The 13,219-nt window shown below is 42.2% G+C and overlaps 1 protein-coding gene across 3 annotated transcripts in view; it reads right to left on the minus strand.

Moving 5' to 3' along the window:
• HMGCLL1 (3-hydroxymethyl-3-methylglutaryl-CoA lyase like 1) overlaps positions 1-13,219 on the minus strand; it is a 167,201-nt gene that overhangs the window by 70,906 nt on the left and 83,076 nt on the right. For 2 of the 3 annotated variants that reach the window (XM_030198979.1, XM_030198978.1), the window contains 2 exons: positions 9,007-9,070; positions 1,892-2,080 (listed from right to left, as the gene is read on the minus strand). In XM_030198979.1, the coding sequence (XP_030054839.1) occupies positions 1,892-2,080; positions 9,007-9,070 (253 nt within the window). The remainder of the gene's footprint in view (positions 1-1,891; positions 2,081-9,006; positions 9,071-13,219) is intronic. The other variant, XM_030198980.1, reaches the window with a different exon arrangement.

Here is a 13,219-nt window from a genome sequence, read left to right on the forward strand (position 1 = left end):
CAAAACCTAATCTCTTTTTTCTTGCCTTTTCAGCTATTTTTATTGGCTTTCTTAACAAAAAGGTTTGTTTCCCTTAAAATATCTTTCAGTTTTGCCCACTGCTTTTCTACTTTCTTCACATGTTCCTATCCAGTAAATGATTCTATCAGGTATTCACCCATCTCGATAAAGTTAGGGCTTCTTTCAAAAAGCCGCACTAGCAAATTCCCACATGGCAAATGACAGGAAGCCTATAGGAATTGAATGGGCTTCCTCTCATATACTGCGCAGGAATCACTAGCACGGCTTTGAAAAAGAAGCCCTTACTTTTCCTGAAATTTAGGACCACCATTTTTGAATGAACCCTATCCATGCATGTACTAATACTGAACCATACCATTTGGTGATCATTGGTTTACAGATGATCACCCACTATAACATCAGAAACACTCTTCATTTATAAGCACTGTGTTCAGTATGGCCCCCAACTTACCCCCAAACTCTATAAAAATTGCTAAAAACTGTGTGTGCAATTTAATTGAATAATGAGCTAATTGGCACCGATAATTGGCTTGTTAACAAGCAATTATTGGTACTAGTTAGATTTTATAGGAGTACATGTGCATAAGATTAGGTGTGGGATCCACACCTAAATTTTATGGGCAAGTCCAAGTAGAGGGCATGGAAATGGGAGGGTCATGGGTGGAACGGGAGCATTCTTAAAATTAACACACCTAGTAATAGAATAAGGGGGAAATGCACCTAATTTAGGCATAAAGATTTGCACCAAATTTCAGTTTGTGTAAATGGCCACGACTAAAATTAGGTGTGATTCACAGGCATAAGCGCTGTTCTATAAACTGTGCCTAACTTTAAGCGTGGCTTATAGAGTAGCGCTTTTTGGCACCAATTTTTCCGGCATCATATATAGAATTCACCCCTTAATGGGTTCCATTACTAGTTGCAGGAACAGTTTTCTCTCTAGAGAATCAAATATCTCCCTATTTCAAGTTGGCACCACAGCAGGGATGTCCCAGTCAACATCTGGCTTGTTGAAATCGCCTATCGGTAGTACTTCCCCTGTCACAGCGCATCCGGCAAATCACAACAGACCAAAATGACCCATTCAAGTCTGCCAAGCTGAAGTTCATCTGCTTTGGGTGGATGTTCCTATAAATCCCCATATGAATCCCAACATCAATTCCCCACTCTGTCATTATTTTACCTAATCTCTCAACCAGATTCCTAACACTGCTCTCCATACCTGTCCCAAGAAAACCTAAACCCAGTTACAATGATAGCTTCCACTACCTCCAGTAGTAGGATATTTCATGTTTTGCTATCTTAAACTTTGATTCTTATAAGACCAATACTTCAGTCAACATTTGAGCCCCTTCTGTGTCTTATAAAGTTATTTTGATAATTCCTACCACTACCAAGGTTTAAGAGGCAATTGTAAAACAATCGAGCCTCCCAGTGTTCATCTAAGCTTGGTTTTAAAAACATGGTCCTCCCATTCAGATCACCCCACTATGCTTGGAAGACAGATGCTGTTGTACCACTGCTGATTAGGATTATAACAAAATAACTACTTCATGTAGATTACCAAAAAAATCTTCCTGGGAAGCACTATATAAGCATGCTACCTTTGTTCTGAGAAAAGCAGCTAAGTTCGAACATCCTGGGATAATAATTTCTGAATACTGATAATTGAGAAACCTCCCTAAAATGTTGTGACAACAGTTCTTTTGGCATAACTTAAAAATTTCAACTGTAAGAAAATACACATACTGTCAATTAAAAAAAACAAGCAGATTAAATACCCTATCTTAGACATTCCATTTCCTCCCCTGTATTTCCAATTAAGGGCAAAGGAGAGGATTTAAGCATGCTATAAACATTTTATACATACCTGTATGGCTGTAAGGATGTTGGCTAGAGCCTGCCCATATGTATCATGACAGTGAACAGCAAGAGAACTTAGTGGGATTTCTTTCATCACCATCTCCAGCATTAATTTCATACTGCCAGGAGTCCCAATACCAATGGTATCTCCTAGGGAAATCTCATAGCAACCCATGCTGTACAATCTTTTAGCAATCTGTTTGTAAAAATAACTCTGTATTAGGGATACGTATTATCTAACTTGAAATTTAGGGTGGGAAGATGTCAATGTGGGCTACCAGTCAAAATAGCTCCGACAAAATGGCCCCGACAAAAAAGCTCCCGACATAATAGACCCTGACATAATAGCCATGGTCAAAACAGCCTAACCACAATATAACCCTTGACAAATTAGACCCCTGACAAAAGGGCCCGATCAGGAAGCCCAGAATATGGCACTACAGTTTTTTCCTAAAAATCTTACCTTGCCAATCAGGATAAGGTTGATAAGACTATGAAAATGATGACAATACTGGGTTTTTTATTAATTAGCATGTTGATGGAAGAATAGTTTCCTTAAACAGCAGAACAGATCTTGAGTACCAGTTAGCATCTATAGCATTCTGTTTATTTATAAATGCACTACTAGCCGTTAAGCCCGTTAAAACGGGCGAGATTTCCAGCTACCCTCCTCGCCGCCGCTCCCTCCCCCCTCCGTGCCGGGCCCCATGCACTGACGTGACAGCGCTTCCACACAGAGGTGAGAGGCGCTGTCAGGTCAGTGCAGGGGGCCCAATACGGAGGGGGGCGGGAGCGGCGGCGGGGGAGGGGGAAGGTTGGTGTGTGAGATGTTCTTTTCGAGGCTCTAGCTCCAGCATCCGACTCCGTTTCCCTCTCTGTTCTGCCCTCTGACGTCATCACATCTTGACGCAAGGGCGGGACAGAGAGGGAAGTCTCTACTGCACATTTGCAGGTGAGTCGGTCACTTGCCATTTATATGTTTGATTATTCAAAGCAATGCTGGTAGAAGCCTTTGTCAGTGAAGATTTCACTTGTAGTTTATCATCTTTTTTTGGATATGTTACTTTTTTCTAGGGATCTATTTTGTTAAGGGGGCTATTTTGTCTTGGCGCTTCTATAGCACCTCTGTTTCTTAGTGTGACTGGCTTATTGAAAGCCCATGTCTCTGTTGGAGTGAGATTGGTTAATGGAACACCCCTATTTCTCTGTTGCAGTGTGACTAGCTTCTAGAACATCTGTGTCACAGTGTGACTGGCTACTAGAACTGCAAGGCATCACAGTGTGACTGGCTACTAGAACTGCAAGGCATCACAGTGTGACTGGCTTCTAGAATGCCCTGTTGCAGTGTGACTGGTTTCTACAATGCTCCTGTGTCTTAGTGTGACAGACTTCTAGAACACCTCTGTGTCTCTGTTGCAGTGTGATTGGCTTCTAGAATGCCCTTGAGTCTATGTTACATTGTGACTATCTTCTAGAATGCCCCTATCTCTTAGTGTGACTGGCTTCTAGAATGCCCATGTCTCTGCTGCAGTGTACCTAGGATCTAGAATGTCTCTGTGTCTTAGTGTAATTGGCTTCTAGAAAGTACCTCTGTCTCTGTTGCAGTGTGACAGCCTTCAAGAACGCCCGTGTCTTCGGGTGACTGGCTTCTAGAACGCCCATTTCTCTTAGTGTGACAAGCTTCTATAATGCACATGTGTCTGTGTTCCAGTGTGAATGGCTTCTAGAATGCCTCTGTGCCTTAGTGTGATTGGCTTCTAGAACATACCTGCATCTCTGTTGCAGTGTGACAGGCTTCTAGAGTGCCCCTGTGTCTTGGTGTGACTGGCTTCTAGAATGCCCCTGTGTCTCTGTTGCAGTGTAACTATCTTCTAGAATGCCCCTCTGTTGTAGTGTGGCTTCTAGAACGCCCCTGTATCTCAGTGTGACTGGCTCCCGGAACATCCGTGTCTCTGTTGGATTGTGACTGGCTTCTAGAATGCCCCAGTGTCTTAGTTTGACTGACTTCTAGAATGCCACTGTGTCTATGTTGCAGCGTGACTGGCTTTGAGAATGCCCTGTTTCTCAGTGTGAGTGGCTTCTAGAATGCCCCTGTGTCAATGTTGCAGTGTGATTGGGTTCTAGAATACCCCTGTGTTGCAGTGTGACTGGCTTCTAGAGCTCCCCTGTGTCGCAGTGTGACTGGCATCAAGAACTCTCCTGTTGCACTGTGGCTGGTTTCTAGAACGCCCCTGTATCACAGTATGACTGATTTCTAGAACGCTCCTGTTGCTCTGTGACTGATTTCTAGAACACCCCTTTATCACAGTGTAACTGTGTTCTAGAACTCTCCTGTTTCACTGTGACTGGTTTCTAGAACACCCCTATATGACAGTGTGACTGGCTTCTTGAATGCTGCTGTGTCTCTGATGTAGCGTGACTGGCTTTTTAGAACTCCTGTGTCTCCGTTACAGTAAGACTGACTTCTAGAATGCCTCTGTGTCTTAGTGTGACCGCTGTCTAGAACTCCCCTCTGTCTCAGTGTGACTGGCTTCCAGGAACGCCCCTGTGTCTCTGTTGGATTGCAACTGGCCTCTAGAATGTCCCTGTGTCTCTGTTGTAGTGCTACTGGTTTCTAGAATTCCCATCTCTCTCTGTTGCAGTGTGACTGGCTTCCAGAATGCCCTCGTGTCTATTTTGCAGTGTGACTAGCATCTAGAACACCCCTGTGTCTTAGTGTGACTGGCATCTAAAATGCCCCTGAGTCTCTGTTGGATTGTTACAGGCTTCTAGAATGCCCATTTCTCTGTTGGAATGTGGCTGGCTTATAGAACACCCCAGTGTCTCTGTTGCAGTGTGACTGGCTTCTTGAAGAACCCTGAAACTCTCTTACAGTGTGACTTGCTTCTAGAACACCCTGGTATCTTAGTGTGACTGGCTCCCGGAACGTCCCTGTGTCTCTGTTGGATTGTGACTGGCTTCAAGAATGCCCCTGTGTCTCTGTTGCAGTGTGACTGTCTTTTAGAACACCCTGTGTCTCTGGTGTAGTATGACTGGTATCTAGAATTCCTGTCTCTCTCTGTTGCAGTGTGACTGTCTTCTAGAATGCTCCTCTGTCTATTTTGCAGTGTTACTAGCATCTAGAAAGCTCATGTGTCTTAGTGTGACTGGCTTCTAAAATGCGCCTGTGTCTCTGTTGCAGTGTAAATGGCTTCTAGAACGCCCCTGTGTCTCTGCTGCAGGGTGACTGGCTTCTAGAAAGATCCTGTGTCTTGTGTGACTGACTTCTAAAATGCACCTGTGTCTCTGTTGCAGTGTGACTGGCTTCTAGAACGCCCCTGTGTCTCTGTTGCAGTGTGACTGGATTCCAGAATGCCCCTATGTCTTTGTGTGACTGGCTTAGAGAACACCCTTGTGTCTCTGTTGCAGTGTGACTTGCTTCTAGAATGCTCCTGTTTCTCTATTGTAGTGTGTCTGGTTTCTACAACTCCACTGTGTCTCAGTGTGACTTGGTTCTAGAACACTCATGTGTCTATGTTGCAGTGTGACTGGCTTCTAGAAAGACCCCGTGTTGCAGTGTGACTAGCTTCTAGAAAGACCCTGTGTTGCAGTGTGACTAATTTCCAGAAAGCCCCCGAGTCTTAGTGTGATTGACTTCTAGAATGCCCCTGTGATGCCGTGTGATTGGCTTCTAGAATGCCCCTGTGATGCCGTGTGATTGGCTTCTAGAACACTCGTGTTGCAGTGTGACTAGCTTCTAGAATGCCCCTATGTCTTAGTGTGAGTTGCTTCAAGATCGCCCCTGTGTCTCTGTTGCAGTGTAACTATCTTCTAGAATGCCCCTCTGTTGTAATGTGACTGCCTTCTACAATGCCCCTATGCCTTAGTGTGATTGGCTTCTAGAATGCCCCTGTGTCTTAGTATGACTGGCTTCTAGAACACACCTGTGTCTTAGTGTGACTGCCTTCTAGAATGCTCCTTTTTCTGTGTTGCAGTGTAACTGGCTTCTAGAATGCCCCTGTGTCTCTGTTGCAGGGTGATTGGCTTCTAGAACACCCATGTGTCTCTGTTGCACTGTGATTAGCTTCTAGAATGCCCGTCTCTCTGTTGCAGTGTGACTGGCTTCTAAAATACCCTGTGTCTTAGCGTGACTGGCTTCTAGAACGCCCCTGTCTCTCTGTTGCAGTGTTACTGGCTTCTAGAATGCCCGTGTCTTAAAGTGACTGGCTTCTAGAACGCACCTGTGTTTCTGTTGAAGTGTGACTGGCTTCTAGAACACTGCTGTGTCTCTGTGGCAGTGTGACTGGCTTCTAGAATGCCCCTGTGTATCTGTTGCAGTATGACTGGCTTCTAGAATGCCCCTGTGTCTCTGTTGCAGTGTGACCAGTTTCTAGAACGCCATGTCTTAGTGCTATTTTGTCAAGGGTTATTTTGTGGGGAGGTCATTTTGTCAAGGGCTATTTTGTTGGGGGCTGATTTGTCAAGGGCTATTTTGTTACAAGGCTGTTTTGTCAGGGCTTTTTTGTCAGGGTTACTTTGTCAGGGCTATTATGACAGGGTGTCAATGGGTTATTTTACCACTAACTCATGATATTTTAGCGCAGGTCCAATTTTATACAATGAGACCTAGGGCCCTGTTTATTAAGCAGCGCTAACAGCGCGTTAGCATATTTAGCAAGCACTGATTAGCACGTGCTAAACACTAAGTCACCCATAAGAACAAATGGGCAACTCTAGCATTTAGCGTGCGCTAAAAACGCTAGGGTTGCTTAGTAAAAAGGGGCTCCTAGTTACCAATAACCTGGGTCAACAGTAAAATAATGTATATAGAAAAAAGTAAGGGCAAACTGGTAATCACCTGGCTAATAAAATCATAAAAGCAAACTGGGGGAAGAAAATGTATCAAAGCTCATGTGTTCCAATCGGCAGTGTCTCTTATAGCGCCAGCTATTCCAAACCCATGCCTTAAGTTGTACTGTATTTATGTGTGTTATGTGTCAGAAAACTCCCACCAGCTGCATCAAACGTTATTACAATGTAATAATGAATTATAGAGAAGTCTTCAAAATAAGAAAAAGAAAAGAAAAAGTGACCACTTATCTGCATTCAAACTTGCATGATGCACTTTTCAGTGCTGAGGAAATGAGAATACCCAGTAAAATAACCCATCTCAATGGTAGTCCACTGAGATAACTCCCCCCCTTAATATTGAACAATAAGACATAATAATTCAAAGTTTGGATGTTAACCTATTGTTTATTGTTAATATAATGCTTGATGTACTGCCTAACAAGGTGATTCACAAGGCGGTGTACATACTAATTCAAATTAAGGCCAATTATTCACAAGGGGGGTCTTTTAAAAAGGCACAGTGGTGTTTTTGTCATGTGCTAAATGCTAGAGATGCCCACAGGAACACATGATCGTCTCTAATGTTTAGCGCATGCTTATTTTTAGCGCACATTAAAAATGCTAGCGCATCTTTGTAAAAGGCCCACATGCTGCTTTTTATAAGCCTTCATGCTCTTATGGATTTTTTACATTCTGCTGTCTAAAAAATACAATTCAAAATGCATTAAAGTAGTAGTTTGTTTCACTGACCGTAGTAACATAACATAGTAGATGACGACAGATAAAGACCAACACTTTCAACATGACAGAACAGTTATAGAAATATTCAATTTCCGGGGGTTTTCTTTTTCCCCGGAAATGGCCTGTGCTCGGGGCAGGACTACCACCAGTTGTTGCGTTGGGCCGGCGGTAGTCCCAAAAGAGTGGTAAGCCACTCTGTAAAAGGGCCCAAAAGTTATTTATAGGTATAGTTTGCAGAACACTATAAGAAATTTCTTGTTTTAAAAAATGTTTTATTTATGTAATTTTTATGTATCGAGACCTTGTGCTAAAATTACATCTTAACAGTAGCCCACACTGATAACTTCCCTCCTAATTCTTAACATTTTGCATGCTTTTTAAAAATCTGCTGTCACATTGAGCTAAGGACACAATGACAATATTTGTTTGCTAAGTAGTTATACTGAGCATGCACAAAAGTGCCGGCATTGATGGCTAAAGCAAGCTGCCAACTTCCATGCTGCTCAGGCAACATGGGCAAGGACTCAGGCTGTGGAGCTCTTCAGCTAGCAGGGTTTGGGCACCCCTGAAGATCAAGATTTTCAAGTTTCCAAGTTTATTATTCGCTCTTCAGAAACCTCTCAAAGCGGTTTATAAAGCTAAGGTTTAAATGGTGAGGGTGGGGGGAGAAAAAGAGAGGAAATACGTGGCACCTTCAGTCCACCCCTATACCACCCAAAATGGACTCTAGCTATGCCCCTGTGGTTCCCAATTATTTGCTACACAATGAAGTTTAAATTCTAGCATGCTCCATAAGGGTCAGCAGCTGACTTCTAACTTTGTATTCCTTCTCCTACAGATTATCATTGATACACAGTCAACTTCAGACTTACCCGTGCAGCTCCTTTTCTTTCTCAAGATCTTTGTTTAAAAAAGAATTACTTAAGATTTAATTTTTGTTTTTTTAATTAAGTTTCATTTTTTATTGAGTTAATAATTTATTTTTGTTACATTTGTACCCTGTGCTTTCCCACTCATGGTAGGCTCAATGTGGCTTACATGGGGCAATGGAGGGTTAAGTGACTTGCCCAGAGTCACAAGGAGCTGCCTGTGCCTGAAGTGGGAATTGAACTCAGTTCCTCAGGACCAAAGTCCACCACCCTAACCCCTAGGCCACTCCTCCTTAATTATTAAGTTACATGATATATACCTGACTGTATTATATTTTGTTTTTAAATTTTGATATTTTATTGACTATTGTATACTTGCCTTCTTTTTAAATTGATTTATAATCAATCTATTCATTGTACATCTTCTTAAGTTCTTGAGTAGATGATTAACAAATGTAAATAAATTAAAAATTCTCTTTCAACAATCTAGAAAAGAAAGGTTTGAAAAATAAAATGTTTGTATATACTACACTGCAATCCTATTGAGTAAAAAGTACAAACATACCTCCCTAATACCCATGGCCTGCAGATAGAAAGATATTTGAACCTGTATATCATTTGAGGATCTAGCAGCCTCATGAAAGTTGATATAAAGATAAAAGGAATAGATGATTGGCCTTACTTCTGTCACTCTTTCAGGTATAATGCATCCTTCATATGGGCATCCCAGTGCACATGACACATATCTAAAGATAAACAAACACAAGTATATAGACACATAGAATAAATATTTTAACACATTTTAGCACATCTGGCAACTTCTCTGTCTGACCTTTATAATGCTTTTTAAGAGTCAGGAGTGCTTTGGAGGACTGGACATGGGTGAAAGGGGTTTCTCTTAATAAAAATAGAAGAAAGAGACTGCCAATTAGTTTGACTTCTGTGGTGAGTAAATGAATGGGATTACTGCTAAAAGACAGGATATTGTACATTTTATTGTATTTATTAAAGTAATTACCTCCAGCTAATGTGGCATCCAGAGGTAATCATATCTGATGATCTTAAGGTTCCCAAACTTGTAGGTAGATTGACAAAAACTAGAGGGATGTTTGGGTATGCATAGGAAAAGGAATGGCCAGCAAGAAAAGGAGGTGATATTATCTCTAAATATGTCTCTGGTGAAACTTCAGTTACTATGACCAGTTCTGGAGACCACATCTTCAAAATGGTGTAAATTAGAGTCACTCCAGAGAATAGCTACTAAAATCATCAAAGTTCTTTGTAATAAAGCATTTGAAAATAGACTTAAAAGATCTATGCTGTAAGGAATATGAGGGTGAGGGGGAGAATGAAGGCACATGGATGAACGAGGAGGCTCGAGAGGGAGGGAGACTGGGTAGAGAAAGGAAGGAGTCTTTTTCCCTGGGGGATTGGAGAAAAGGAAAAGACTACAATTCCCAGCAGCCCCTGAGTAGGTCCCATGGTAGAAACAGGGACTTCAATCCCCAACAGCCCCCAGAGGAGTTCAGGAGAAAGGCAAGAGAAGGGAGTTGGAAAAACCTGTCCCAGAGAGCCAGGATGAGGGAAGGAGTTCTGAACCTGCCCAATCAAGCAAATGGAGAGCAGCTGAGCAATGGGTGTGGGGAGGAACCTATGGACTGGCAAGGGGAAGAAAAGGGGGAGGAACTAGAGCAAGAGGGGCTGATGGAGATTGCTGCTCTGACTAAACTGGAAGGAAAGGAGGTGAAACAGGAGAGGGCTGCTCGGGAGGAGAGCCTGGTAGAAGAAGGGAAAAGGTGGCTATCCCACGAGGGGAGCTGAGAGAACAGGTTTACCACGGAAGGGTCATGCAGGTGGTGGTCACGGTATAATGCTGGCCTGGTTGGGGAGGGACCCTTGCCACTCTCTCTAGGTTGACTTCTTTTGAAAGGGAGAGAGGAGGAGTGATGTATTTGGGCATAACTGCGATACATGAACTGCTAAGAGTTTGAACCCTTTCTGAACTGCTGTGTTTGGGGAATTGTTTTGCCTAACTGCTGACATGGACTTCTGGGGAGAATTTGAACTCTTTCTGGAACTACCATGTTTGGAGAATTACTTTGCATACTTGCTATACATGAACTGCTGGGAGTTTGAGCCCTTTTTGAGCTACTTTGTTTGAAGAATTGCTTTGCATAACTGCTTTATATGAACTGTTGAGATTTTGGAACCTTTTGGGGGGTTTGTTTGTTTGTTTTGAATACTATGCTGTTGAAATGCTGTGGTGGCTACCTTTGGAGGAGCAGTTCACACAAAGGGATTACAATAAAGTATAATGATCTGACCTTGTGGATTGCCGTGTGTTCTTTAGCAGTGGATTACAGCACACAGCTCAGCTAAAGGGCTGAGGGACTCAAGAGTCTCCCGGTGCAGGAGACTTTTTCAAGAGTCTCCCGGTGGTGGAGACCTTACAATGCCCTGGAAGAAAGATAGGCTATGGGAGATATGATAGAGAAATCTAAGTAAATAATTTTTTACAGAAAGTTGCTGAATACATGGAATAGCGCCCTCACAAGCAGGGTGGAGGAGACAAGGACAGAACCTGAATTTAAGAAAGCATGGGAAAAGCACAGATGAACTCTGAAAGAGAGCTGAGCATATAATGTGGATGGGCAAACTGGGTCATCCCATTTTCTCTTGTATCTCGTGGGCTGGAGAGCTTTCACCCTTTGCTGAAGAGTCTGAAACTGCCCCTACCTGATCTTGCAAGTCTCTGTGACAGATGCCATTTTGACCCAATGCTCTGGTTTTGGGCTAGTCCATGTGTATCAAAACCTTTTTTGGGGGGTTTACCAACAAGAGTATATCTGCTTGACTTTCCTTATATAGGCTCACTGGTCCCACAGGCTCCTGCATGGAGTGGGCACTTCTTTCTCTCAATGGAGCTCATATTCTTACACTAGTACTGTAGCTAAGTGGTTTCTGTAGCTCAATTCCAAGTCTTTAGTGCATAGGGTCATGGGATCAAAGTCTTCAGATGCAGAAAGAAAAATGTCTCTCTGAGTGTGACATAAAGAAATTGAAAAAGAAGGTGTATTCCACAGATAGATATACGTAGGGGAAAGGGATTTGATATATCGCCTTTCTGTGGTTGCAACCAAAGCAGTTTACATATTATATACACGTAATGGAGGGGCTAAGGTGATTTGCCTATAGTCACAAGGTGCTACAGTGGGAACTGAACCCCATTCCCCTATTTTTCAGGCTACTGCACTAACCATTAGGCTACTCCTCCTCTTACTGAGAGGAAAAATCAGTAGCAAGTATTAATGGAGATAAAAACTGATATTGCAAATGCTTTAAGATTACAGAATAACATTAATAAGAATATAACAGAATTTGTAAAACAAGAGAGAAAAGTGTTCAAATAATTAGATCAGCAAATGAGGCAAACAAAGTGGCAAATTCATAAGAACAGTGGTAAATACAGAGTGCTATTTCTGAAAACATTCATTGATTAAAACTGGACCTGTTGTTAAAGAGAAGTAAACTGAAACTTAAGGACAGCAGATTATGCATGATATGGTTCATAGCAAGTATTTAAAAAACAGATAAAACAGACATATGTAGGAAATGGTTATGCATCTTGTAGCTGGCTGCAAAGTTCTGATGGCAAGGTGGCATATCTCATCTAATGGAAACTTTGTAAACATTACATTACTGTACCAGAAAAGCACAGAGATCATGACCCTAAAGAGAATTAGGAAAAAGAAAGAGAAAAGCTAGACACAAGGAAACCATACAAAGTAGTAAAGGATTAAAAACACTAGAATAACATCGATTATAGAGATATCAGTTCCAGATGATTATTCTGTGCATGGAGTGGAGAGGGAGAAGATCCTCAAGTACCAAGATGTAGTAAGACACCAAGAAAATGAGGCAGAAAGACAAAAAAAGACTGTATTTCCTATCATATTTGGAGTCACAGGCCTGATTAATAGGAATTTTCAAACACACTTTGATAGGTTGCCTACAAGTTATATGTTACATTCAATGAATTCCAAAAGGAAGAGCTCTTTGGCATGACGCAAGTACTACAGTCATCATTAGCAGTAAATTTCAAAGACTGAGATCATACTCTACATAACTTGGCTTAGAAGCGAGATTCATTATTGTTATGAAATGCTTAAAATTGTAACCCGCTCTGTACAGTCATTAGGTTGAAAAATGCAGGCTATAAAAACCTGCATTAAATTAAAATAAAACAAACCCATTGGGAGACATTGCTCCCAGGAGAAACAGCATAAGTTCATGGCAACATCACAGGTTGAACATAAAAATTAAAAAGGCACACTGAAAGGACTGAATCTTATGGAACACATCTAGGCATTTCAAAGCATCTACTCTAACAAAGGCTGAAGAAATATTCAAAAAAGCAACCATAAAGGCCTGCCTGAATTTTAGGATTGTCAAACAATTGACTAGCGCTGAGATGTTACTATGCTACTATCCTGCTTATTTTCAAAGGAGAAAGGCGGCCATCTTCCGACACAAATCGGGAGATGGCCGGCCTTCTCCTAAGGCCAGTCAAATCGGTATAATCGAAAGCTGATTTTGGCCGGCGCCAACTGCTTTCCATCACAGGGTCGGCCAAAGTTCAAGGGGGCGTGTCAGCAGTGTACCAAAGGCGGGACAGGGGCGTGGTTAAGAGATGGCCGGCCTCGGCCAATAATGTGAAAAAGAAGGGCGGCCCTGACGAGCATTTGGCCAACTTTACTTGGTCCCTTTTTTGTTCATGACCAGTCCTCAAAACGTTGCCTCAACTGACCAGATGACCACCAGAGGGAATTGGGGATCACCTCTCCTTACTCCCCCAGTGGTCACCAACCTCCTCCCACCCAAAAAAAAAAAATTAA

This window comes from Microcaecilia unicolor, chromosome 3 (genome assembly GCF_901765095.1).
Source record: "Microcaecilia unicolor chromosome 3, aMicUni1.1, whole genome shotgun sequence".
Lineage (NCBI taxonomy): Eukaryota > Metazoa > Chordata > Amphibia > Gymnophiona > Siphonopidae > Microcaecilia > Microcaecilia unicolor.